Source organism: Endocarpon pusillum (assembly GCF_000464535.1).
Source record: "Endocarpon pusillum Z07020 unplaced genomic scaffold scaffold5526, whole genome shotgun sequence".
Classification (NCBI taxonomy): domain Eukaryota; kingdom Fungi; phylum Ascomycota; class Eurotiomycetes; order Verrucariales; family Verrucariaceae; genus Endocarpon; species Endocarpon pusillum.
Window position 1 is genome coordinate 380,270 of NW_006916523.1, and position 21,137 is coordinate 401,406.

Consider the following 21,137-nt stretch of genomic DNA (forward strand, 5'->3'; position numbering starts at 1 on the left):
ATGTCAGAAAGGTCATCGTCTCCCTCCCAGAATATACATTTCTTTACAACGCCCTGGTATCTCAGTCCTAACTCCTCAGCAAGACTTTCCTTCATTACTTGTTTGCAGGCCTCGAGACGTTCTATACGCTCACTATCTGCGTGTTGTCCGCTTTCTGCTGCATTGCCGCTCTCGTGGGAGCAGACGGGCTCCAAAAGTAATCGAGAGCGGCCTATTTCGAGCAGGACGACTCCAAGGCTAAATACAACACAGCTCTTGAGCTTTGAACTTTGGTCATTTGTCACCTTGGTTTTAGTATCAGTGGGCTGGTCCTGGCTGATTGCGTTGAATGCAGCGCGCACATAAGGCGACCACTTCTGGTTTTCTTCGCGAATTAAAACCACATCGCGACTCCTCAATCGTTCCGTAATCCACGGAGATGAATGGTGTTGAAGTAAGGACAGAGACAGTGAGAGTTTGGACTAATCGGACTCGATCCACAGCCAGCTGGGAGATTCTCCATGACGATGAGTCTGCTTCCAGTCTTCAGATTCTGACAGAGAAAGCATCGATTGTCTCATCAAAAGAACTTCTCGATGGCAGAGAGGAAGATGATAGGGACAGGGACACGAAAGCCGTGCTCGATTACGAAACCTTTATTGAGGAATTTTCGGAACTTATCCAGGCCCTATTGCAGTTGACACCCTCGCTGATGGATCTACAAGAATCCTTGATCCTCACACCACTGGCCGAGAAGGTCAAAACGAGGACTTCGCAGCCTGAGTTTCGGCCCAAACTTCCTCACGACCACTTTAAAAGGATGATATTTGAGAAATATACGGATGCTCAGCCTGGACTGGTGGATCGCCTTGCTCAAGCATGCTGGAACTTATATATCAGCGTTAAGGACGGTCTCATCCAACGAGAGAATACAGCACTGGAGGACAAGGATTCGGCATACGAATCGATGTTCCAGAGCGAAATGGCTCCATCCCTGATCGGCAAGTTAGCAAACCAAGAGATCCAAGTATGGGACAACGCTTCGGAAACAACGAGTCTTGCTAAGGACAGTGTCATCCTCAGAGACAGGCTAAAATTTCCACAACCTCCAGTAGATATTGGACCAAATATTGACTTTTTTTGCAATATTTGTTCCAGGTTACAAAAAGACATATCAAACACATTCTTGGAGGTACGTTTCACCAATTTGATCCGGTTCTAACAAAAATCAACGAGCTCGGCTGAACTGGCAATAGAAAATATGTATTTGCCGATATTCGACCGTATATCTGTTCTTTTGGTGATTGTGGCTATCCAGACAAGCGGTTCGCGACTAGATCGGCTTGGATGCAGCATGAGTATACCTTCCATCGCCAACACTCTGAATGGCGCTGTTTATGTCGAACTTGTCCTGCCTTCCTCAGTGAAAGCGAAATTTTCGCACATTTGGTTGACAGCCATAAAATTTCCCTTTCTGTGGACTCTGTATTATTATTTATCGCCAAGTATTGTCGACGACGGGTTTCCACTTACATTGATGCCAACATCGAGTGTCCTATCTGCCTTCACTCGGTTCCAAACCAGAGATCGAAGATTGGTCGCCATCTTGGACGGCATATGGAGGATATTGCGCTTCCCATACTCTCTATGGGTGTGGCTACTGATGAACTCACTGATTCTGCTGAAACGTTGGACGAGGAGTCGAGCTCAAACAATGAAAGCCCTGTACTATACCCTCATTTGGCCAGCGACGACCACACTTCTGACCAGCTCCATGGAAAATCCGTCGACGGCCCCCTATCCCAGGGTGACATAGTGCTAATGAGCTACCTGGATCCTAATCGACCAGACATAGCTAGAGAACTTGGCTCGCATGCCCTAGAATCTGCCTCTGTATCAGAAGTCGAGGTAGAAGACGACAGAACGAATTTCGATTCCGGTTCTTAAAAGCCAGTCCGCTGTCCTCACCGTGGATGCGGTAGTACCACTTTCGCGACCAGATATCTACTAAAGTACGTTAGCCATAACTTTCTAAAGTCTCTCTTAACTAACAAAATTCTACTACGGTCAGTTCCCACGCCAATGTGCACACGTCACGAAGCTACTTCTGCCCAGTGGAGTCATGCCCGCGAAGCGCCTGTGGCAGAGGATTTAAAAGAATGAACGAGATGATACGCCATGGTTTAGTTTACGCGTCACCAGGTTATATATGCCCCTTCTGTGCAGATCAGGATCATAAGTATCCTGGGCCCGACAATTTGCAAAGGTACGTAGCCCTCTTCTTCTTTAGCTGACAGAACGTGGCGGGGAAAAAAATAGGCATGTAACAGCCCACCACCCCGATAAAGACAAAAATAATCCGGCACTCCGAGTAGTCTTAGCAGCAGAAAGTGCGGGCTTCACAGAGATAGACGTAGAAGAATTGGAATAGATACTAAGAAGGAAGAAATCGGACTCGGTTTAGATCCGACAACGATTCCAAAATTAGTAAGGGGCGTATCGCACGATCTTCCTGAAGGAAAAGAGAAGGCGATGGACCCGGAACAAGAACAAAAACTGACGGTGGAAGAGCGGAGGGGAGAGGGAACTGGAAACGCTGAAACGAAAGATTAGAAAGATTGAAGTCAATTGCAGCTAGCTGAGACGAATGGAAAGATAGGAAGAATCTCGCAGGATACTATAAGATGATACCAAAAATGGTTTGGGGCTTGCATTTTGTTCATGGTAAATGTAACAAGCGGAGAATGAAGCTTGATCCTCTCGATTGACGACCTGCCCGAGGCGAAGTATGCAGGTTGAGATGTGGAAGACGCATAGAGACAAATTTGAAGATGGATCGGGTGTTTTGAGGCAGAGTGGAGAGACAGAAGGCTCGCATGGTCTGGTCAAGGCTTTACACGAGTGCGTTGGAAACAGATGCAAGGGAATGGAAAAGCCGAGGCTGGTGTCAAGAGATCGTGGCCGAATGCTACAACTCGCTCAAAACCAATCACCATGCCCGCCAACAGAGGTATCCTAATTTTGAAGGACCCCTCGACCCTCAATTAAGCAGGTCTTTACAATGAAGCGCAGGATAAATTCGAGCTTTCAGCCAAAAGTCGAATCGAGGATCATCGACCTACCTTGACTATTTTCAAACCCTAGATACGTACCGTCAAATTTTGAGGTGCTAGTTAGGTTGATTCCATCATGGATCCCGGTTGGAGATCTGTCAGCGCGTGGACCCGCGACTTTTTCCTCCGCATTGCTCACTTTGCTTACACATCCATCCATAAAATAGCCGTTGATACGTAGTATACCTCTCCTACCCGTCCTTTGACCATCTACTCTTTACGACATCAAGATCTTCTCAAGCGCCGCAGCCATATCTGCGAATCCCGAACAAGCGCAGTCCCAATATACCATTTAGGCGCAACAAGGAGGCCTGCGGTCAGGTTACCAGTGTTCGGAGGGGGAGGCATCATGGGCGGACAGATATCCAAGCTTCTCTCGAGTTTAATATGGGCGAAGAAAGAGATACGGATATTAATACTGGGGTTGGTGAGCAAGAATCCTCGATCCTGCCCGCCAGACCGCAGCTGAGACTTGTTTTCTCTTTTGGATAGGACAACGCCGGAAAGACTACACTTTTATACAGATTAAAAGTACAGTACACACCACGAAACACTGTTACGCTGGTGTTTTCTCCGGCTGATCCGTGGCGGCAGATAGGCGAAGTGGTGACTACAATACCAACAATTGGCTTCAATGTCGAGTAAACTACTTCCTCGTCCCCTTTTCCACCACCGCCACCACCACCGCCACCCCAGAATAACTGACTCCCGTCCTCCAGATCCGTGACATACGGCAACCTCAACTTTAACGTCTGGGTATGCTCTCCCCAAGCCTCTCTCCAACTCCTTTCCGATCCAGCCCTCCATCCTAACCAAGCCAACCCCACCCCCAGGACCTCGGCGGCCAAACCTCCATCCGCCCCTACTGGCGCTGCTACTACGCCAACACGGCCGCGGTGATCTTCGTCGTCGACTCGACCGACATCGAGCGCCTCGAGATCGCCGCCGACGAGCTGGCGTCGATGCTGAACGAGGACGAGCTGCGCGAGGCGGCCCTGCTCGTCTTCGCCAACAAGCAGGATCAGCCCGGCGCGCAGGGCGCGGGCGACGTATCCGAGGCCCTGAAGCTGGCCGAGCTGAGGGATCGCAACTGGAGTATCGTGGCTTGTTCGGCCATCGACGGCAAGGGGATCACTGAGGGCATGGATTGGTTGGTGTGAGTTACTTTGCTTTTCCCTCTTCTTCTCTGACCACGTTTCTTGTTGGGGAGGGGTGGGTGCGAAACAAACTAACTTTTCATGCGCGACAGGCAAACGGTGAATTCGGAGCCGTGACGTTTTATGGTAGTTTAGCAAATGATAAGAATACCCCCCTTTTTTGATACCATGATTTGAGTCCAGGCTAGCACAATCGCTGCTGGTTTGATGCTGATGCCAAGGCGAAGGAACTCTGGATTGAATATGCCTCCATGAGGTTTACAATGGCCAAGACAGACCGTCTACCCCGGCTCTCCCTCCTGAGCATTGGCCGGCCACTGGAAAGGCCGCTGATCACACCGCTGTAATCTATATCAGATGAGACGAATAGCAAGCAATTGCGAGTGGGAGACGATGCGTGGGGAGGCCTATGGAATATTAGAAAGCTGAATGCAGCTCGGCGGATGTTGGGTTCCTGAGGAAGAAAGTGCAGGATATCGCTGCTGGAACGAGCAGGCAATGTTCTGTACTTGCATTTTCGCACCGTAGCAGTAGCTCTGCAGTATCTACGATAGTATTTCCCACCCAAGCTCCTCATGGCATGAACCACTGTCCAGTCCATTTCATGTTCACCCCCTCGGGAAACCCATAGTGCATCGCATCCCTACCGTTTCTTAACCTCAAACGCCCAACCTTCAATACCTTCGCCTTTACTCCCTACCGGAATATCCAGTTTCACGTTTTCCATCCCAATGGTTCCCTCCAGAAATTCTTGATTGCTCATGCCGCCCGCGTTCGCCCGCTGCTCAGGTAGAAGCTCCAACATTGGTGTCAGAAATCTTGCGATTTTGTTCGCTTCCTCCACGCTGAAATGATACTTTTCTTTCAATACGTCGGGTAGCGCCCAATGCCGGAGTCGATGAATATTCCGAAGCTCACCCTTGCGATTGAAGATTTCTTGCGACCATTTACCAGAAAGGCAGAGAGATTTGGGAAATTGGCCAAGCAATTCGATAATTTGGGCGATGTGGTCGTCATCTTTGCCATACTTCGTACCGGATTGTGGGTCAAAGAGGTAGTCACCGGTTATAAGCTCGAAGACCTGGACATGTAAGAACCGGGTCAAAGCATAGACCAAATAATTTACTTACCATAGCTGCCATACTCCACACATCGGTGCTTGCACCCCATTTGGCACCAAGAATGACTTCTGGTGAGCGGTACTGCCTCGTCTGGATATCGTTCGTAAAATGGTGGCCGACCCAACAGGCATTTCCGAGATCAGCGATCTTAACCGAGATAATCTCCTCTGCCAGGTCGTCACTGCTTTTCGAGTCTTGCGAGGATTTATTCTCAAGGGATACGCCTGCGAGGTCCTTTTCCAGGGGATCACTAAGAAAAATTTAGAATGTCCTCGAAGCCCATCGCGATGCGGGAAGGCAAACACTCACGTCGTTTTCTCTCGTTTCTGCCTCTCCTCTTCAGCTTTCTCACTGGCATCCTTGATTCCCAGAAGGTCCTTCATCGAAAGGCCACCAGCGCTTTTAGAACCTATCACTTCGAATTAGCATAGACCTGTAGGGAGGAGAACCACAGCATACCTGAATGCTCATTGATCATCTGATTCAGGCTGCTATGTGAATGCATGCCACTAAGCTTGTCTAGATTGCTGAAACTTGCATTCAGAGGACTAGGAAGTGGTTGGCTTCCGGTAATCAGCGTTCTCCTTCTTCTTCGGCCGTTTCGATTGTCCTCTTTTCCATCCTTCTTCTCTTCCTTAACGAATGTTTTGACTGTTTGTTCCACATCACCGATCTCTATCAGCACGTTCTCGGGCTTCAGATCTGTGTGGATAATGCCGCAATCTCGGTGCAAATAGTCCAAACCAAGCAGGACTTGTTTGGTAATCTGCTTGACAAGAGGCATCGGTATACCACGGTGGTTCCATCGTTTGATAAGACCCAGCAAATTCTCGCCCAGCACTTCGAAAACCATGCAGACGTGAACACCGTTAGGGCCTTTATGCTCGAAAGAATCTAATAAGCTCACGACGTGTTTTCGACCGGGATGATTGGGATTGGCTTGTACTATTTGATTGAGCAGCTTGATCTCGTCTATTGCAGTCTCCGTATAGTGTGCTGCAGATCGTACAACTTTCAGAGCGACATGCTTGCCTGTAGCTGTATCCCGAGACAGCCAAACCGTTGAAAAGTGACCCCACCCAAGTTTTCGAACGACGACGTATTTGCCATTATTGTAGGTTTCGCCAACAGAAACAGGATGATAACCACCCTTGCAGTAATCTTCCGAATCTTCTTCGTCAGCGGTGGCTCCAGCGGTCTCATCTCCGGAGCTCGACGATGAAGGCGATCGACTGATGTGGGTGCCATACGACGCTGCCTTTTGGTGTGAAAGAGGAGAATTCATCATGCTGCGAAGAGAGCTGTCAGCATTGCAGCAAGCATGTTGCATACATTAGCGCAACCAAACTCACCCAGCTGTGTGAGTACCTGGTGTGTTATGTGGCGCCTCCACTGCAACCGGTCCATCTGTTGTGATTATTGGTTTTAAATTTTCACCCTTTCTCCTCTTCTTCTGCCCATTGCTGACATTGGCAGTGTTTGTGGCCGCATTCGCAACTTTCTTGGCTTGGTTAATCGCTTGTTTCTTGATGTCGCTACCGTTCATCATAGTGCTGGAAGTGTTTTGTACCTCCAGAGCGTGCAGCGCAGTGGAACGGAGTGAATGTTATTCGATGAGTCTGAGATTGGGGCAGTGCTGCGGAGTGATGGCCGCGGGAGATTCGACAGTTCGGTTCGCTGGATACTGGAACGATGGTGGAAAGAGCAATCATGCGTATGAATCGCACCTCAATATTCACAATCCACGAAATAGTTGAGCTTTGTTGAATCCTTCTATACGATCCTAAGAAAAAGAGTGGCAAGGAAAGGAAGACGCCCAGCCCTGTATGTTGCTCTGGACCAATTAGGATGTGTGACGGGAAACCGTGAAGGAGTAGCGAGCCCACAGAAGCTTCCACGACGAAATAACTAAGTTATTGTCGTAATAAAGAACGCATCATCCAGCAGATTCCAACCTGACTGAAGAAGATGGGCAATGATCCGAGAGCGGAGTTTGCGGGATAGGGATGGGGACGGGGACTGCGGTGTGAGATGATGGTGGGATGAGGATGAGATGGCGGGAACCGGGGGGGCTAGAAGGAGCTTCGATCTGGTTTGTTGACAGGGAAAACCGTCGGACACCTCTGCAGGCCTATCACAGACTGCATATACTCCTTAGCCCAGGGACCAATTCTTCAAGGAGAAGTGGTGCAGAAAGGTGGAGGTTTCGTATGTCAAAAGACGTGACGAGTCGCTGTGGTGGTGGGGCCCCACAGTACAGTACTGGTGTATGTAGGGTGATGGACCATGGATGGTGGATGGGGGATGATGGATGACGGATGATGAACTCGAGCTTGATTTTGTAACAATTTACAGGTACAGAACTGATCTGCAGATTGGAGATTCAATGCATGATGCCATCCATCACAATGCCCATTGGGTCTGGATATAACTGGTTTTGAGCCTCTGAACACGGGAGTGGGCATAACTGGGTTCAAACATCATTCTCTTGTACATGCTCGCGCTTGATGCCCAAGAGGCTCTCTTGCAGTATCTCTGCACATTGACCTCCCTTCATCGCCTGCAGCGTATCCCAATTACAGACATGACAACATAAGGCCGCCCGTTTTGCGTAACTTGTGGAGAACGTAAGCATAATGGGCCTCCTTTATCCTCCGTCTCCTTTTGCGCCTCCAACTATAACTCAACGTCTCCTAACTACTCCGCTCCGATTCCTCTTCCATCTCGCCTACACGATACTGCTATATCTTCGTGGCCCTTCGTATTCTCCGCCTCCCAATGTCGATCCTATAAAAGTGGTGTGCATTTCTGATACACATTGCAAGAATCCTCTCGATTTCCTCCCGCCAGGAGATTTGCTCATTCATGCAGGCGACCTCACCAACCTTGGCACAGTCGCAGAGATCCAACGGCAGATTGACTGGCTGAAGTCTATACATGGTGCCATCGTGAAGGGTGGGTTCTCTGAGATCATCGTCATTTGCGGCAACCATGACAGCTACTTCGACGTGCGATCTCGATCTGGACACGACCGGCAACAAAAGCAGAAGTTGGATTGGGGTCCAATCAAGTATTTGGAGCACTCCTCTACTGCCGTCACGATCCATGATCGAACATTGAATGTGTATGGTGCGCCGCAAATACCAAAATGTGGAGGCAAAGAATTTGCTTTCCAATACCCTCGTGGACAGGATGCATGGAGCGGTACCATTCCAGACGATGTTGATGTGCTGGTGACCCATACACCACCAAAGACTCATCTCGACATACCACTTGGTCCAAATGCTGGCATGGGTTGCGAGTGGCTTTTGAAGGAGTGTTGGCGCGTGAAGCCAACACTACACGTTTTCGGCCACGTACATTCCGGATATGGTATGCAAGCTGTATGGTGGGACGAAGCGCAATTCAGGCATGAGAGAATTATTTCAAGACCGCCTGGAAGCTTTGGTGCTCTAGGTGAAGTTTTCGACTTTCGGCTGTGGATCGAGGGTGCCAAGCTTCTCTATCAGGGGGCAAAGGGAGTCTTGTGGACCAAATTCTGGGGAGGCACTGCCGGAGGCGGTGTGATGATCAATGCTTCTCTAACCTGGCAGACAACGGACAGGCTGGACAACGATCCGCAGGTGGTGTACTTATAAATTGCTTTTACGGAGGAGCATCACCCTTGCAGTAACCGTGCTGGTACTGGCTATATCATGCAGATTGGCCGAGCTGTCAAAGCTGCGGCAGGGCAGCAATGGAATCACCACTCCTTGTCATTGGGATCTCTGATTGATTTGAAAGACAAGGCACGTGTTGTATGCAGGCATTGCTCCACAGATTACTCTCTCTACTTGGTATGACCACCGTCACCAATATTCAGATCACAGGGAGTCAATCATTACAATCATAGCTGACTTAGTTGACCATACTGCATACCCCCGATTTGCCTGAACAGGAAAGTGTTCATAGAAGCCTACTATTCATGACTGGCAACAGAAATACATGCTCATCGTTCACAATCACAAACACAAGGCGGCTATGGCGATCACAATGGTGACCTTACCCTTTACTACATTCGCTGTCGTTTGTCTTTCCTGCAACCATTTCTACCACCGAATTTGATTTGCAAACGAGCCGGCCTGTACATCTCCCTTTCTTCAAGCCTTTATTCAATACTGCTTGATCCCGCCTATCCATTGTCCACCCTCCAACAACAGCAAGACCTCTCATAACACATCACGCACTCCTCTGAACATTCACACATTCGCTAAAACCACATTATTACCCACCCGAGTCCCAACCCGCAAGCCTACCACAAACCTACCTACAATCCACAATCTCCAACTCAACGAACCCTCCAACCCCACCAATTCTCCAACATCAAACCACAACCTTTCAAACGCCTTTCCAAACAATGTGCCAACTCCTAATCACCCACTTCAATGGCTGCCCACACATCGACCACATCCCAGGAGAGCAGCACGAAATTCCCATCTACTGTCCCAACATTGTGTTTGTCGAAGGGGGCATCAGCACCAAGCATGAGGCGTGTTGGGTGTGTCGGTATACTGCTGCGAGGGGCGAGCAGGTGCAGGAGGAGGGAGGGAGGGAGGGCGCTGTGAATAGTACAAGGGAGGAGGAAGGCGAGCAGAAGGGAGAGGGGGAGCAGAAAGAAGAGGAACAGGGAAACAGGCGGGGAGAGGAACAGGAAAAGACCACATAGATGACTAATGGAATCCATTCTATGACGCGGTAACCACTCATCTCGAAACCAAGATCCACACTCCTTCATCAATCTCATCACAAGCTGCATCTCGAGCACCAACCAAACTCGTATACCCAAGCCCGCCTCAACCCCACTTATCCAGCAGGCACATGTGAAGGAGAAAAACAACAAGACCAGAAAGAAGCCACACGTCTCGGGCTGCGAGCGTGCTCCATGTCACCTACACATATCTTTCGCGGATGAAGTGCAGGGTATTAGAGGGGCGAAGAGATGGAAAGTACCATTCCAATTTGGAAGGGAACATAAAGCAGAGAGTTCTCTATGCGCGTGTGTGGATATGTACATCAAGATCTTGCAGATCAAAGTCCAAGCCAAACCATAACCACAACCATCACCAAATCATCGAACAGGCATGCTTCCTACTCCCAGAGCCAATTCATCTTGCATAGTTCAAATGATCGAAGTGGATGTATGAGATGTCCGCAGATTGAGATAGGATATCAGAATGGAGTAGAGTAGGGTAGAGTAGAACTGAGCTGAGCTGAGGTAAGTAGAGTCGAGTAGAGTGGGGAAAAAGAAAGCTGAATACCGTAGTCAAGAAAGCCCCCGACTCGGTTCAGATCAGATCAGATCAATATAGATCCGTGACGCGTCTCGAGAAGCCGCGGTGGCTGCACCAATCGCACTACCCATCCCAAGGCGAAGAAGTCAGCCCAATCCGACCAGATCGGATGTAAAGTGGAGTAACAAATAGCCCGCTCGACAGACCAGCCGTCCTCCCCCAGCCTATCGGATCCCAAGCTCTGATCATGCAACCGAGAGACCGGGGTTAGAGGAGTCCATCGAACCAGCCGCCTCTCAACAGCAAAAGCCAAAAAAAACAACAAAAAACAATAAGCGACCCCGAGGATTACGCAACAGAGAGACTGGGGTCAGAGAAGTCCATCGAACCAGCCGCCTCTCACCAGCAAAAGCCAAAACAAAAACAAAAATCAAGAAGTGACCGCTCGGAGGTAGCCGTGATTGATGAACATACCAAGATCTCATCACAGCCGTCGTTATGGCGTACACAGTAGACGCCTCTGCATTTGCGGCATTTGCGCCGGTAGATGTCGAGGCAGGGAGCGCAGAAGAAGCCGCACTCGTAGCAGTCGCGCGAGATGGACACGCTGTTCGAGATAGTGCTGGTGGATGGCTAAGAAACAAGCGCGCAGGAGAAAAGCATCAGTCAGCGTCAGAACCGTGGAGAAGGAAAGGGAGGGGGGCAAAGAAAAATCACAAAATCGAAAAAAAAAGAACTTCGAAATATATTGGCTGCATGGATAAAGGAAACGGCGCTGAAATTGTTGAGCTGCGAGAGAAAAAGGAGTTCGAAATATGGCCAGCCCTGACGTACATGGTATGAGTACGGGGTATTGGTGCAGGGGAGACTTACCTGTCCCCGTTGCTGTTTGCTGTCTTTGTAGAGGCAGTGCAAAAAAGTTTGAATCCCACTCTGGTTTTGACAAGACACAGAAAAAGAAAACAATATCATCCCCACATCGCACCGTTCCCCGCCGCCACATCCTCACTAAAAGCGCAATACTGAGTACAGAGACCATTATATACCTTGATGATGGTGTTACTTGCACCCTCTGCCCTCTTCAATTCCTCCGCCACAGCACCAGCATCACCCTCCTCATGCTCGGCCTGGGCTTCCAACTGCAGTGCCCGCTTCCTTCTCTGCGGATCATAGCACCTGCCGCACCAGTACCGATGGCAGCACTGACAATGTCTGTCACTGAGACACCAGGTACAGCCCACCACCAATCTCTGCTCCTGCGAGGAGCCTGGGATTGAAGGAGGACGCACGGCATCAACCAGCCGGCCTGAGAACGGAGGAGGCGAGGCTAATGGGAAAGCTGTCACGTCGCTTTGACCCCAAACCGGCGCGTCGTCGGGAGCCGCCCCACAGCCCGCGCAGCCACCCGAGCCCAGGGCATACGTGGCTATGGGCATGGTCATGGCACTGCTGGCGAGGTAGGTGTTCATGGCATCGGAGCGGTAAGGCGCCATCTCCGAATGCATGTGAGTGCAGAGGACAGCGTCAAAGGCTATTATGCCACTGCACACACGGAGGGTTTCTGCCCAGGTATTGGGTTCGAGGATCAGGAGGGGGAGGACGAGGCCGGTGGGTGAGAACCAAGGATTCGGGTTTGACTGAGGATAAGTGGTTGTAATAGTGGGCGGAGATGTAGTTGATGCGCCTATCTGGGCTCCCAGCAAAGCAGTGACACCACCTTCTCTGCTGGCGGAAATACGGCTCTGGCTCTGCTTGGCCACAGCCTCGTTCGTGCCAAAAACATAGACACCCTTGAGTCGAGGAGATCCCTCCGGCCTACCGGGCCGACACATGTAATGCAAAAGCCTCTGAAACTTGCGCTGGTTGAGGTTCTTGCATCCAATGACTGACAGGATGCGTACGTTACATTGATCCGACAAGAGGATATCCGAAAGAACGTCATGGGTCACCGATCCAAGACCATCCAGAACCAGAGTCTGAACATCCTTCATGACCCCTATCTTAGACAGCTTCGTGTGGATGCCACGTAAAGGCCCACTGTAGAATTCATCTTCGGTCAGATTCTCGTCCAACCGTTCGGCACGCCAACTGTGGCCTCCCGAATCGACGGGCATGACTGAAGGAGGAACATAAGCACCTCGACACCTGTGGAGATCCAGGAAGCGGAAGACTCTTGGGGTCTCGTAGATAAGCCTGTGGAAGGCCGTGGACACCGCCGAGAGTCGGAGGACGGTTGGAAGGGCCAGGTAGGGAAGTGTAGCATCCAAGACCAGGGTGTTGGAAAGCAACTCCAACAAAGTAGGAGGAAGCTGGTGCTGAGAGCCGACCTCCATTTCCTTATGTCTGTCAGAAGATATGGCTATCTTCCTGATAGTGGGCAGCAGTGAGGTGTCCAAGGCGAAAAATATCAGTGGATCTCTAATATAATGGTTTAAATGGAGCAATATCTATGAGTGAACCGCCATCATCCAGGCCTTATAACATAGTGAATCGGAGAATCCAGTCATAGGATGGACAATCACGAACTGGACTACTCTTCACACATTCAAGACGTTTGTACAGTGAGTGTCGTGGAAGTGACGATGGGCGCCCCATCAACATTGAAAATTGGATTTTAGCCGAATCGGGTAGGTCAACTCAACAAATATACCATGTAAGTTAGTACTCAGCCAATCACCCATGCGTTGAGCCACCATGAACCTTGTCTACCCTACCATATTCCAAAGGGACACATCAGAAGCAGTGTCAGAGTTCTCTTTCTGCAAGAATAAATTTGGCATCATCTAAAAATAGTGCCGCGCTGACCATGTAATATACTCTAAACACCGATTGTATAACCCTATAACCCTATCCCGATAGAACGCCTCGCTTGCTGCACCGAAATAATAGAATGGTCTTTGCCGGTCGCCCTTCACAACTCTCGGCGAGGAACAGAAAGCTGCCGGCCAGCAGCCATGCTTGACATTCCCGGAGAAGACATGATGGCGAGAGTGTCGCTCGGATCTACACCCATCACATCAAAGCGTGTATATCCCGAGTAGTAGAAGCCCATAATCACCACCAGGTAGGTGAGAATCAGGATACCGCCCTTGAAGTAGTTGCTTTTCCCTTCTCCGTACATATAACTCAGGAGGAACACGCACAGAATCACCGTCACCATGTCGAATTGAGGGAAGATGAGGCTGAAGGTGTGATCGAGCAAGTCGGTCGGATCAATCCACCTTCCATGAATAGCGGAGAAGAGGACAAGGGCAGGGATCTGGAGAAGACAGACCTGCAAAGCATATGCGGATCCAATCTCCATGCTCAGAGCGATGTTGCCATTCATTGCAAACGAAATAGCGTTCAGGAATTCGGTGGTGTTGGGGACCAAGGCAAAAAGCGTGATGCCGAGAAACTTTTCGTCAATATCCACAGACTGCAAAACAACGTCAACGGTATGGACGAGAACTTCCGCAATAAGTGCATAGGCCACCGTGGCACCGCACAAGATGACCGAAGATTTCGTTCTGGACCAATTGGGTGCATCATGACCACCGGCCCCTTCCCCAGAGGCGTGTGCAGCTGGCTCTACCGCCGTGGTAGGTGGATGTGCTTCGATGCTATGTCCATGGCGAATCGATTGAGGCCGACTGGTTTTGCCACCTAGGTAAGAATGCTGAGCATGAAAGGAAGCCCGACGTGGAGCCTTCGTAGCGTCTCGAGCGGCGACAGTGGCTGCTGTAGCAGCTACTTCAGCAACATATGTTGCAAGATGATGATTCTCCTCCTCGGTAAGAGTTGGCATTCCTGGTATGTTAACAGTGCCGTTTCCCCCACTCTTGTTCTTGGGAGGAACAACATGGGGAGTCTCTGTTGTCTCTGATTTGTTATGGTCTATTTCTTGGCTATGGCTGAGAGATGGACTCTTGTGGCTGGATAGTTGATCCCCTGACCGATCTGACTCTGGTACATTCACCCCGAACTGCTTCAGTGATTGACCAAGGATCCTCTTGTAAAGCGCCGAATCACGCACTGAATTAGTGGGTATAAAAGAAGGACTGGGCGCTGCCAACAATTGACCATTCGCTATGCTATGGTGGCGAGTTTCCAAAGGGCTCACCTCTGCTGTAGAAGGCTGTGCAGTTTTTTTCTCTTCGCCCTCTGTGGTCCAAATGACCGCTGCATGTGTTCGCAGGGTGAAAAGTAGACCAATTATGTAAGAGATAAAAAGCATAACGGCAGCGAACCAGCAGTACGGTCGGACGGCATCCACGAAGAAGTCATCGTTGACGGCGGGTATCTGTCGAAAATAGCACCTCCGACAGTCCCGGTTTGGTTCTCCGTCCAGGCTATCTATGGTACTACAAGAATAGCAAACGAGTTCATGCTGCAACAGTCAGCTAGAATCCAGAGATACATTCACCAGGGTCGGTAGACTTACGCTACCATAGATCTTGTAGAACAGCGTTGGGCCGAAAGCTGCAATGACCGCAAATAGTAACATTGTCGACGTTGCGCTGGCAGACTTCACGTTGAATCGCTGTGTCTTTCGTTTGATGGCACCAAAGCACATAGACAAACCAGGCAAGAACAGAATACCAGCAAAAATACTTCCAATGATACTGCCCTCCACGAGTTTTCCCTTGCCCTCCTTCAGAGCCACACAGTAGAGATAGACTTCCACTATTGTGGAGAAAAAGGCATTGACTGCAGCACCCATGCCCATCGAGGACTGGGCGGAGATTGAAGCCACTGCCTGACCGATAAAGTAGGCCAGCGGCACTACCGAGAGAAGACCCAAGCTGAACAATAGTGCCGGACTAGTCAGCCATATTCTGAGGCCGAGTGCTTCACCAAGGAGGAAGAAGTCGACAATCACGAAAGCAACAACCCCGAGCAAGTTGATGAGGAAAACGTTCGTTCCATCGACGGTGTATTTCCAATATTTCGTACCAACAGCACGATACGTGCAGAGAAGAACCGAGGATGGTGATGTGGAGCTTCGGGCGTAGCTGGCATCTGGATGAAATGATAGTGCGAGAGGGTGTCTGCGGAGGTGCGAAAAGAGAATCGACACGACACGAGCCATAGGAATCCAGAACACCAGCATCCAGCATGCCGCAGAGGCAAGAAGCATCAGTGGCGCCACAAAGAAGTAGAAAAGACCATAGAAGACAACCCTGCCGATTGTCCATTGGCCACGACCGAATATCCTCCTCTTGTTTCTGGGAGCGTTGGTGTCGATGCGATCTTGTCTGACTGACCGTCCAAGCAGACTGTCTTGCTCGCTAGCTGAGTCCATGCTGTTCCTACGTCGACCGATGATAGAGCCAGTAGTATGAGTTGGACCAAAGAAGAGTCGACCGTGTTCCAAGTCTCCAGTCTGCCATCGCTCGTATTCACTTATGCTCCTGCCCTCCCCCTCATCCTCCTCTGCATAATTCTGATCAGCTTCCAGCTTGACAAACTGGCCAAAAGGATAGAAGAGATAACGTGCTAAGCCCCAGAAGACTTTGCTGTACTCCAACGCAGTAGGATCTACGGCAAAGACGAAGCAGGCCGCAGCGGATAACAAGCAAGCAATGGCCAACCACCAGCCAAACAGCAAGGTCCACAGAAAATTGAAGATCCAGAGCCAAGTGGTCACGCCAGCGCTGGGTGATGAGTGGATGTCCTCCTCCGCTGTCTTCTCGACGGAACGGTTCTTCTTGTACAGCGCAGGTTTCCAAATTCTTATACCGAAAGGATGTGTTTGGTTAATAGCCAATTGGCGGTCTTTAAGAGTGAAACTTTCAGCATCACTAACATCACCGTCGTCTTCCCCGTCGTTGGCTTCCTCCTGTTCCTGTTCATCTGGTGGTACATCGTCTCCGCCCTCAGTCACTTGTTCTCGTGATTGCATTCGATGTAGAGTCTGTGGCGCTTCCTCTTCTTCGGAATCTACTCTTAATAAAGGTGTTACTTGTGCAGCTGTACGCCTCCTGATGGTGGCATCCTGCTTTCGATTCGGTGGAAAGCCCGCAGAGTGCAATGTCTGAGGTTGTTGGTCGGCCTCGAGCTCAGATAGGTCATCGTCGACCGAAAACTCTTGTCCGCGTTGTGGAAGTGCCCTCTTGGTTGAGGCGCGACGTATTACAGGAGGTTTTTTGGATTTGTTGGAGGTTTGAGGTGACATGGGAGAGTTCAAAGGTGATTGCCCGTCGAGACGAGTCGCAGGGGAATTAGGTACTCGTGGTCCGAGTCTCTGGTTCGCCCTGTCCGCTGCGTCTTGAACGACCTGTGGCTGGGTTGGAGTTCTGTGAAACGTGTTTAAAGACCCTGTGTCAACAAGTTAGTCGGGTTGAAGACCGAAGAACAATGCTACTACCATAATTTGGACTTGGCTGTGAAGGTCTCACGTATCGCGATGATGTATCCCCTTGTCCTTCTTCGTGGACACTGTTCTGCTCCGACGAAGCCCTCGCATTCGGTTCATTCGAAGCCATGATGCTCTGACAGCGTCCCCTGTAAAAGAACAGTAGATCATAGACAATGTCTTATATTTGTAACATGCGAAATGACCGTAGCGCCAACGGTGGCTGTGACCGCGTTAATCAGACAATTATTCAGTCTCTAACCATGGGGGCCGAAGTGGGATTATTGCTGGTACTGTAGGCCAGGAAGCAAGCCCATCGATCAGGAATAAGAGACCTTTCCTACTCAACCACAGCAGAGGATGTCAAAGTGCAGCAGGTAGGAGAAGAACCGATGTCTCCGTGGGAGGTCCGACAATCAAGCAATGTTCAGATGACAGGAATTCTGCTTCGGGTTTCTGGTCCTATGATTACCGTTCAGGTGGCAGCATCATCCTTCCCACTCCCAAGTAGCACGAGATGCCCCTAAACGGCCCCGAAACACCTGCCAAGTTGCCCTTAGGAAAGATCTTCCGAGACTAACAGTTTAGCCAGGCTAAAAGACCAACTTAGGCGCGGTCCTCGCAATTTGATACATACGCCTGCGCTTACATCGTAAATCTAGAGATGTTTCATACCATCTTGGAACAATAGAAAGACTCTCCTGCATATCACAGAGCGCTAGAAAGAGAAGGCCACCATCTTCTCCGGATCCAAGAAACATCCCAAGTAACCTCTACGTCACTTCGTTGTAGCCACCATGGCTCTAGACAGCTTCTTCCACAACAAGATTGAAAGCCTCAAACTTGAGATCATTCAAGGTCAAGCAGTTCTTCGAAGACTAGAAGCTCAACGAAATGACTACAACTCAAGAGTACGGCTATTACGGGAGGAGCTGGGACTGCTGCAGCAGCCGGGTTCTTATGTCGGCGAGGTCGTCAAGGTGATGGGCACCAAGAAGGTGCTTGTCAAAGTACATCCGGAAGGCAAATACGGTCCGACCTCCACCGACCAGGTTTCTGTTGATTTGATACTGATCCTCGCGTAGTGGTCGATATCGCCGACAGCGTCGACGTCACGAAGCTCACAGTCGGTAAACGGGTCTCGTTGCTGTCGGATTCGTATAAGCTGGAAAAGATGCTACCTTCTTCTGTGGATCCACTAGTGTCCTTGATGATGGTCGAAAAAGTCCCCGACAGCACATATGATATGATCGGTGGTCTTGATCAGCAGATAAAGGAGATCAAAGAAGTGATTGAGCTTGGTCTACAACATCCAGAATTATTCGAAAGCTTAGGCATCGCGCAACCTAAAGGCGTGCTGTTATACGGCCCTCCTGGCACAGGCAAGACCTTACTTGCCAGAGCAGTGGCGCATCATGCCGATTGCAAGTTCATCCGTGTATCAGGATCGGAGTTGGTGCAGAAATACATTGGTGAGGGAAGCCGAATGGTCCGAGAACTCTTCGTCATGGCTCGAGAGCATGCGCCCAGTATTATTTTCATGGACGAGATCGACAGCATTGGTTCTAGTAGGGTGGAGGGCAGCAGTGGCGGTGATTCCGAAGTACAAAGAACGATGTTGGAACTGCTCAATCAGCTGGATGGTTTCGAGCCCACAAAGAACATCAAGGTCATTATGGCTACCAACCGACTGGATATTCTTGATCCGGCGCTGCTGAGACCTGGTCGGATAGACAGAAAGATTGAATTTCCGCCACCGACGTGAGTCAAAACCGATTTCTCGAAAACACCAACAACTAACAAGGTTACAGTGTCGAAGCTCGAGCTGATATTCTCCGAATCCATTCGCGCTCCATGAACCTAACCCGCGGAATCAATCTGACCAAGATTGCCGAGAAGATGAATGGCTGCTCTGGTGCAGAGCTCAAAGGTGTTTGCACGGAAGCTGGCATGTATGCTCTGAGAGAAAGGCGGGTGCATGTTACCCAAGAGGATTTTGATCTGGCCACAGCCAAGGTCCTCAACAAACATGACGATAAGGAGGTCAGCTTAGGCAAGTTATGGAAGTAAGGTAACGCGTGAGGATGATGGGTATTTGTGGTTCATCATAGAACAGTTTTGATTGAGGCAGTTGCAGTATGCCTCTACGCTCTACACCGCGCAGGGAGGTCTAATATACACTGCTTCAACCAAGCTGTCCTCCAAGACACCTATGTACGTTCCGGCGATTGTATTGACAATTATACAACATCTCCGTAGACAAGAAAACCATCCTCCCCAGTATTTCTGCAAGTCATGGCACGTCTGGATCGAGCTTGTCCAGAAATTGGCCCTGACCATGCCTGGCGTTGGCCTTCCCGTCCCAAGGCTCCCTTCTGCATGCGAAATTGCGTTGCATAGGACAACTGCAGTAGCTTCCCCTTCCTCCAATCAACAACACTTGCCCTTCCTCTTCGCGCTCTCCTGCGGTTCATAAATATGCTCTCCGGCTTCTCCGATGGTCATCCCCGTCGGCAGGCCCAGCCAACTCCTCCTTTTATCACCCATCCCTACTCGGAAACTCCCACTGCCATCTCCGTTTCCTCTCGAAGAGAAATAATCACTGCCTGGGCCATCATACCCCGGTGTCCTCGTCAACAACTCCTTCTCCTCCCTCTCAATCCTCTGGTTCCGCTGCTCAACCAACTTCCTAGCAATCACCCTGAACACCTCCTCAATCCCCTCGCCATCCTTAGCATTCACCTCATGACAACTATCCCAGCCAACATCTTGTCCCCAAAACCCGCTACTCCGTTTCGAGTCCGGGCTCTGCAACGCCGCCATGCTATGCGGCTGCTGTAACTGCGGCACAAACGCACCAGTCGTCGGCGGCGGTGTCGATGCCTGACTCGGGTACAGCTGCTCCGCCACATATGCGATCGTCTTCTCAAAGGGCACCTTCCTCCTCGACGGATCCTCAGCCACGATATCGCTCTTCGTGCCGACAACATGAATCACCAATCCCTCACCATTGCCGCTCGGGTCTCCGCATTGCGCTTTCAGTTCCCGCAGCCAGCCCTTCATGTCCTCCCAACTCGCCTCGTTGGTGATGTCGTAACAGAGCAGGCCAGCATTCGCGTTTCGGTAGTAAAGACGCGAGATGCTGCGGAAGCGTTCTTGACCTGCTGTGTCCCAGATTTGGAGGCGGACGGTAGTGGCGGTGTCCGGGTCGAGGACGCGTTTGGTGTGGAAGGAGGCGCCGATGGTCGACTGAGGGGCGATTAGGGTTGAGGAGGACGATGGAGGGGAGAGGATTGTAGATGGAGAGATGAAGCGGTTGACGAGGGAGGTTTTGCCAACGCCTTGGGAGCCGAGGACGACGAGCTTGGCTTCGAGGGAGGTGGGTAGGATGGGTGGTGGTGGGGTGAGGGGCTGGGAGGTCGAGGTTGTGTGATTTCGCGGCATGGTGAAGCCGATGTTTGGGTTGGCGATGGTGAGATTCTCTATGCACTATCTCATGGTAGCAGGACGACCAAATCAAGCCCTGTCTTCAAAGTACACAAAGCACGTTCCTTGGGGTTAAGATCACAAAAATGAGGTTGCTGCTAGGCTCTTCGGTGTCCGAGTCCACTCCCAATTTTAACAAAGGTGATCTTTCTCGCTGCGAGTTGTCAATTGATTCAATGCGAGCTTTGTTTCATGGGCATCTCCACTGATTAGCAAGAAATTGAAGCACTGTGAGAGATGTGTATGATGATCTTGGAAGTCAAACCTAGGCACAAGCTGCCTTTTGCGGGAGGATCCCGTCCCCTTTTGCCCGTTTTCTGTCAGCCGCATCTCGAGCATCGATGTCATGGCACATGACGGCTTCTTCAATACTTCATACTGCCCCGTCAGCTGAACCGTGGCCATGGCAAGTAACTTACCGGATCCTCTGAGACACGAGGAATGCGAGGACGTGAAGTCACGCGCTGCAGTGGACTACGAGATTACAAGGGCCACGATTCACCCAGGCTGACCGTGCATAAAATTGTGGGCTGAATCCTTGGCCTACAGCTTGTTTCCCATGTTGAAACCAAAATCTCTAGGTGCATGAACCCTGACAACCACCTTTCCCGGACGTGGTCTGTGGTCTACTCTCCCCTTGTCTTCAGCCAGACAGAGTATCCGTCCTGCTCTCT

The 21,137-nt window shown here is 50.4% G+C and overlaps 8 protein-coding genes across 8 annotated transcripts; 4 read left to right on the forward strand and 4 right to left on the reverse strand.

The window, feature by feature from the left end:
* Positions 1 to 418: 418 nt before the first annotated feature.
* On the forward strand, positions 419 to 4,252 carry EPUS_01928 (uncharacterized protein; the record flags this gene model as incomplete). The annotated part of the gene is made up of 5 exons (XM_007806664.1): positions 419 to 425; positions 483 to 1,171; positions 3,687 to 3,733; positions 3,812 to 3,848; positions 3,926 to 4,252. The coding sequence occupies 5 exons, from the start codon at positions 419 to 421 to the stop codon at positions 4,250 to 4,252; spliced, it is 1,107 nt and encodes a 368-aa protein (XP_007804855.1).
* A 640-nt stretch (positions 4,253 to 4,892) lies between these two features.
* Positions 4,893 to 6,919, reverse strand: EPUS_01929 (uncharacterized protein; the record flags this gene model as incomplete). The annotated part of the gene is made up of 5 exons (XM_007806665.1): positions 4,893 to 5,330; positions 5,380 to 5,620; positions 5,680 to 5,779; positions 5,830 to 6,671; positions 6,723 to 6,919. 5 exons carry the CDS (start codon positions 6,917 to 6,919, stop codon positions 4,893 to 4,895), a joined length of 1,818 nt encoding a protein of 605 aa, XP_007804856.1.
* Positions 6,920 to 8,006: 1,087 nt separating this feature from the next.
* EPUS_01930 (uncharacterized protein) lies at positions 8,007 to 9,008 on the forward strand (the record flags this gene model as incomplete). The annotated part of the gene is made up of 1 exon (XM_007806666.1): positions 8,007 to 9,008. One exon carries the CDS (start codon positions 8,007 to 8,009, stop codon positions 9,006 to 9,008), a length of 1,002 nt encoding a protein of 333 aa, XP_007804857.1.
* Positions 9,009 to 9,766: 758 nt separating this feature from the next.
* EPUS_01931 (uncharacterized protein) lies at positions 9,767 to 10,075 on the forward strand (the record flags this gene model as incomplete). The annotated part of the gene is made up of 1 exon (XM_007806667.1): positions 9,767 to 10,075. The coding sequence occupies one exon, from the start codon at positions 9,767 to 9,769 to the stop codon at positions 10,073 to 10,075; it is 309 nt and encodes a 102-aa protein (XP_007804858.1).
* Positions 10,076 to 11,608: 1,533 nt separating this feature from the next.
* Positions 11,609 to 12,973, reverse strand: EPUS_01932 (uncharacterized protein; the record flags this gene model as incomplete). Its single annotated transcript, XM_007806668.1, has 1 exon — positions 11,609 to 12,973. One exon carries the CDS (start codon positions 12,971 to 12,973, stop codon positions 11,609 to 11,611), a length of 1,365 nt encoding a protein of 454 aa, XP_007804859.1.
* A 578-nt stretch (positions 12,974 to 13,551) lies between these two features.
* On the reverse strand, positions 13,552 to 17,107 carry EPUS_01933 (uncharacterized protein; the record flags this gene model as incomplete). Its single annotated transcript, XM_007806669.1, has 3 exons — positions 13,552 to 15,009; positions 15,064 to 16,940; positions 16,990 to 17,107. 3 exons carry the CDS (start codon positions 17,105 to 17,107, stop codon positions 13,552 to 13,554), a joined length of 3,453 nt encoding a protein of 1,150 aa, XP_007804860.1.
* Positions 17,108 to 17,774: 667 nt separating this feature from the next.
* EPUS_01934 (26S protease regulatory subunit 8) lies at positions 17,775 to 19,047 on the forward strand (the record flags this gene model as incomplete). The annotated part of the gene is made up of 3 exons (XM_007806670.1): positions 17,775 to 18,009; positions 18,063 to 18,738; positions 18,789 to 19,047. The coding sequence occupies 3 exons, from the start codon at positions 17,775 to 17,777 to the stop codon at positions 19,045 to 19,047; spliced, it is 1,170 nt and encodes a 389-aa protein (XP_007804861.1).
* A 360-nt stretch (positions 19,048 to 19,407) lies between these two features.
* Positions 19,408 to 20,421, reverse strand: EPUS_01935 (uncharacterized protein; the record flags this gene model as incomplete). The annotated part of the gene is made up of 1 exon (XM_007806671.1): positions 19,408 to 20,421. One exon carries the CDS (start codon positions 20,419 to 20,421, stop codon positions 19,408 to 19,410), a length of 1,014 nt encoding a protein of 337 aa, XP_007804862.1.
* Positions 20,422 to 21,137: the final 716 nt, after the last annotated feature.